Source organism: Nanorana parkeri, unplaced genomic scaffold (genome assembly GCF_000935625.1).
Source record: "Nanorana parkeri isolate BGI_ZX_2015 unplaced genomic scaffold, ASM93562v1 scaffold1746, whole genome shotgun sequence".
NCBI classification, from domain to species: Eukaryota; Metazoa; Chordata; class Amphibia; order Anura; family Dicroglossidae; genus Nanorana; species Nanorana parkeri.
The window spans coordinates 219,079-224,570 of record NW_017308014.1 but is presented as its reverse complement, the minus strand read 5'-3'; the positions used below and the strand labels follow the sequence as shown (position 1 = coordinate 224,570).

The following is a 5,492-nucleotide window of genomic DNA, read 5'->3' as shown; positions in this document are numbered from 1 at the left end:
AGGCTGAAGTACTTACCTTTACTTTAGGAAATGCTGCTGGGGGCTCCCTTCAGTGCTGGCCACAGGAGGTACTGGATCATGTCATTTTTACCAAATGGAAGCTTAACAAAACTAAACTCTGAGCCGTAACATCAACAGAGATCACATGATCAGAGGCCTCCCATCTCTGCAGCTAGCTTGGAGCAACCTTTTCTTTGGGAATGGTATTTCAATTCTTCTATTACTCTTTATTTTTTTAGCAAGACTGTTAATATAACTTTACAGTGACACTAAACTCAGGAGATAAATCTTAACAAATACATCCCAGTCCCTGAACTATGAACAACAATGTATCTTATTTTTGTATCACTCGGCTGTAGATCCTCCAATCACTGATGCTGTCCTTCCTTCTGGAGGGGGGCTACTCTTGTTCCCCATGGTCCCTGTGTGTGTTGTAAAGTAGTCACCGCTCCAAGCTCCCCCCCTAGGATGGACTACAATCTCAAGTTTAGTTTACTCATTTGTATTGAGATTGTAGTCCATCCCGGGAGCGAGTTTAGAGCGGTGACTACTTTACAACACACACAGGGACCATGGGGAACAAAAGTTAAAGTTAAACTGAACATAGCTCTGATTTAAAGGTAGCTGCTGTTACTTATGCTGACTTACTCCTGAATTCCACAAAAATGTGTCCAGCATTGACCTAACAGTATACAAAATATCATTTATTCATATAGTGACCCTTTCTGACTGGAAATATTGGTGGGACATGTGCCCTCTGTCTGGCCTTGGTTGTTGGGATTAGTTGAAAATGCTCCAAGCTTCCTAACATGACCAGATTGTGGCTGGACATTATAAAATGATTTTACAGTAACACTTTCCGTATAACATCATTTGTATTGTCACATTTGGGAGATATGTGTGCAGTTGTTGTGTGTTCAGTCCTCCACGCGGAAGTGTCACGTGGTTGATGTTTTTGGAGCAGTGACAGTTTCTTCTTCCTGGTATTCTGAAGGTAGATGGACCAGGGGCTGCAGAGTGTAGCCCTCCTGGTTACTTTCTTCTGTCTTGGGGGTTGCACGGGAGGTGAATGTTCCTTTTACCGATCCGTGAACAGCATCTTTTAACTGTGGAGGGTCAGAGATGAATAAGATTAATGTGTGATGTCATGAACGTTCCTTATACATAGACTTTCTTCTTAAGTAATATATACCCCTCGACAGATGCCTATAGCGCTTTCCAGACTATCAGCAAGTGTTTCCTTAGCACAGAAATGTGCTCAGAAACCTTTTCAAGCTCACCAAAAACACTCAGTTAACATGTAACAAAAGGAGTAGGCCGGTGTGTAGTAAGAAGTAGGTTGGATTGTTTTTTTCTTTTTGATAGTTTAAACATTTTTAACATGATTTTAAAAATTAAAGTGATATTAATTAAAGGAAAACTATGAGGTGAGTGCTTTTCACTCCTCCTCATAGTTCTGGCCGACCTGTGACAATGAGAGTTTCACAGGTCGGCTCAGTAGATCGGGAGGTGAGAGAACACATACCGGGTTCGCTCACCTCTTGATCCTGTCACGGCTCTCTGCCGTGACAGGGGGAGGGGCTGGATTCCCCCGACCCCGCTCCGATCCGCCAGCGCTGACTGGCGGAACGGACGGGGGAGGGGGCGGGTACAGCTGGCTCTGCTTCTAGATAGGCGGAGCCAGCTGTCACTCACGCAGCTGGGCGGATCTCGACATCGATGTCGGGATCCGCTCCGGCTGCGGCGTCTCAGTATACCGCGAGCAGCAGCTCCCTATATACTGAGCCTAGGGTGACGGGAGGACGCTAGTTTGTGTCCTCCCGTTACCCTAAGGAGAGCTATGAGGAAAAACACTGACCCCGTAGTTCTCCTTTAAAGTGCACCTTTAGTAAAAAAGAAAATGCAAACCATTCCCTACTATCTGTTGAGTACCCTCCAGTGCCTATACTTAAGTGTAGCCTTGCTCCCCCATCACTCTGCATTCTGCGACCACTCTTGAACTGTTGCCAAAAATTACCAAGACTACCCAGTATTGTTGATAAGTACTTACTGTATACAGTGCCATTTGGCACCATGGCTTGGCAATTCGTTACTCAGGTAGTCTCAAAACGTCTAAGTCGGGATCCGCTACGGCGTCTCAGTATACCGCTGGGTGCCCCCCCCCCCCCCTTCCTGTCCCGGCCATTTTTCAGTATTCAGCGATGAGGTACTTTGACATTTTTTGGAAAATATAAAAGATGGGGTCACGGTGGATAAATAGACACCAAACGTGTCAAGCCTTAGCTTGCGTGCCCAAGCACGCTCTCGTGAAATTGCAAAAAATGACCATACCCAAAATTGCCCATGGGAGACGCTTTAAAAAGTTTTACCGCTTTTGAATTTCGTGTTAACTGTTGTTAATGGCCCTAGAATTATTGCCCACGCTCCGACAATGGCAGTGATATGTTACATGTGCGGTGCAATCGTTTTCACATTTAATAACACGAAATCACCTGCACTTCATACAGCGTACAGACCTTGTTGAAAGGTTGGTACTTGAAGTGACAACACGGATGGCGCCGTGTTTTCACATTCAGGCGCACCCGACGCGTATTTACATTTGGAAGGGGGTATATGTGGGGGCAGGGTACTTAAAAAAAAAAAAAGATTGCTTTTTTATATTTTTTATGTATTTTTCTATATGTGACTCATTTTTTTTTTTTTACACTCAACTTTTTTGCTATCACATAGGAGACTAACAAGCCCCCTATGTGATTGCACAGTTACAGGTCCTCTTTATGGAGACATCAGGGGTCTATTAGACCCCTAATGTCACTTAGGGACCCCAAAGAAGCTGATGAAGCAGAGTGCTGGAGAAATGACACACTGAAATCGGAAGAGATGTAATACACATCGCTTCCAGGTCCAGTGATCAGAGGGAAGATCAGCCGGTAAAAGTTTGCTGATCTCACTCCGATCCAGCCACAGGGAGCTGCTGTGCTGGTCGCGGGCCCGCACAGAGGACAGCGCAGCAGGGGGACACACACACGCCCTGGAACTATCCAAGCGATCGGGCAGTTTTATAGCTGTCCAAACGCTTGTATGCCACAGCCATTGCTGGCTGTAAACAATGTGAACTACGTAAACGCACAAGTGTGGCGGTGGCAATGGACATTTGAAAAACGCCCACTCGGCATCATGAATGAGCCTTCTGGCCATTTAATTACAATCACCCGGACGGAAGGTGGTTAAATCACTTACAGTAGATCCCGCTCCTTGATGTTTAAACGTTTTAGATTCCTGCAGAATCAGCTGGTCCCTGAACACTGGCCCTGATATCCTGTTTTAGGGTGGCTCCTTTCCTTTGCAGGATTCTATGTAACCACCCTTGTGTGTTTGTGCTGTTTGTGTCTCCACAGACACAGCAAGGCAAACCATTCCACTGCAAGCTAGTAGAAGAATAGCTGTTGGAGATTGTGCTGTCAATTGTGATCTTATATTGGACAGGAAGTTCAGGGAAGCTGTGCTGAGAGAGTTGGAGCTGTTCTGAACCATGATGACTGAGTTTGGGAGTTTAGCAATACTTTAAGTGCTTTTGAAGCTGTAAAATGGTGCTCCGGCTAGAACTTTAGATTTTGGACAGACCAAGGATGGGTTAGGTCAGTTTTTTTTTTTACTTCCATCTGTTTTTTCTGTCTCTCTTAATGAGATTTCTTCTGACTTATCATGGTGGCCACAGAGGAAGTCAGAGGAAATCTCCCCCTCGTTGGAAGGCAGACAGACAAAAACCTAACTTACTCTGAATCAAAATAAAAGCTTTGGCTGGAATCTTAGGAGACGGTAACATTATTACCATTGTATCAATTCGTTAGCTATTACAGGACTTTGAAGAAAACCTGTCATAAGAAAAATATGGCACTGTTATCCATATTCTATCCTGATAATGCTGGGAGCCTGACAGTCTGTGGCTTCAATGAAGGAGAGGTCAGCAATGGCAGCTGACATGTTTCTCTGATGACAGGTTTCCTTTGGGAATGGCTGATGACTAAAGAACGTTGTTTGTGGGGAATGTTTAATGTGTATTTATTGCCTTTTTTCTTCTTCTTTGGATTGAGAAGTGTTAAATTCCCTTATCTTGTTCACCTGAATACCAATGTATACCCCTACTAATCCCTATTGTAAGGGACTGTACGGATACCTTAGACCCCTGAAAGTCATTTTGCTTTGCTGCCATGTTTGTATGCACTTGAGGACTAAAAACATGCATGCGTCATACACTCTAGGGGGAGTATGTTTGGGGGAGTCAATGATGGAGAAGGATCGGGGTGTTCTGGTAGATCATAGACTGAATAATAGCATGCAATGTCAAGCCGCAGTCTCTAAAGCAAGCAAAATACTTTATTGTATTATACGGGGTCTCTAGACTGCAGAGATAGAGACACAATCCTGCCCCAGTACACAGCATTAGTAAGACCTCATCTGTCACTATCCTTCCTCGTATTATACGGGGTCTAGACTCCAGAGATAGAGAGACATAATCCTGCCCCAGTACAAAGCATTAGTAAGACCTCATCTGGAATATGCAGTCCAGTTTTGGGCACCAGTTCACAAAAAGGATGTTGTGGAACTGGAGAAAGTGCAGCGAAGGACTAAACTCATAAGAGGCATGGAGGAGCTCAGCTATATTCGGGGGGGAGATGAACTGAGGAGAGATGAACTGATCTGAATGTGTTCTCTCTGGAGAACAGGCGATTAAGGGGGGACATGATCACCAGGTATAAATGCATAAATGGTCCATATAGTGAACTTGGTGCCAAATTATTCACGTTAAGGTCACTGCAAAGGACAAGGGGGCACTCTTTGCGTGTGGAGGAAAAGAGTTTTAACCTTTGCATACGGAAAGGATTCTTCACAGTCAGAGCTGTGACAATGTGGAATAGACTCCCCCAGGAGCTACTTCTAAAGAGCTCAGTTAATTGTTTAAAAAAACATCTGGATGTATTCCTAAATGCACAGAATATTACTGGATATTGAGTTCTTAACCCCTTCATGACTGAGGCCCTTTTTTCAATTTTTGCACCCATGTTATATTCCACATTTTAGGCCTGAAAAAACCCCCCAACATTATATATTTTCTGAATGCCAAGACCCTATAGAATAAAATGGTGGTAGTTGAAAATGTTTATGTTGCGCAATATTAGCGCAACTCCTTATTAAACCCCAAAATTTAGTGACAAATTTAATTAAATGCCCCAAAACACAACAAATTACCCATTTTTTAAATGAAATATAAAAGATGAGGTTACAACGAGTAAAATGATACCCAACATGCCCAGTTTACAGATTGCGTGCGACCGTGAAACGGCGAAAAACTGCAGTACCCCAAAAAGTCAATAAAAGACACTTTAAAAGCCCCCACAGGTCATCAATTTAGAAATACCCCAAAATACTGGCCCTAGGATTATTGCTCTCACTCCGGCGTGCGCGGCGATACCCAACATGTGTAGCGCGTT

At 44.0% G+C, this 5,492-nt stretch overlaps 1 protein-coding gene across 1 annotated transcript in view; it reads right to left on the bottom strand.

Annotated features, from left to right (window-relative positions):
* Window positions 1-871: 871 nt before the first annotated feature.
* LOC108799512 (chloride channel protein ClC-Kb-like) overlaps window positions 872-5,492 on the bottom strand; it is a 53,306-nt gene continuing 48,685 nt past the window's right edge. Inside the window, exon 22 of the mRNA XM_018571376.1 lies at window positions 872-1,106. Coding sequence (XP_018426878.1) covers window positions 939-1,106 — 168 coding nt within the window. The 3' untranslated portion in view covers window positions 872-938. The remainder of the gene's footprint in view (window positions 1,107-5,492) is intronic.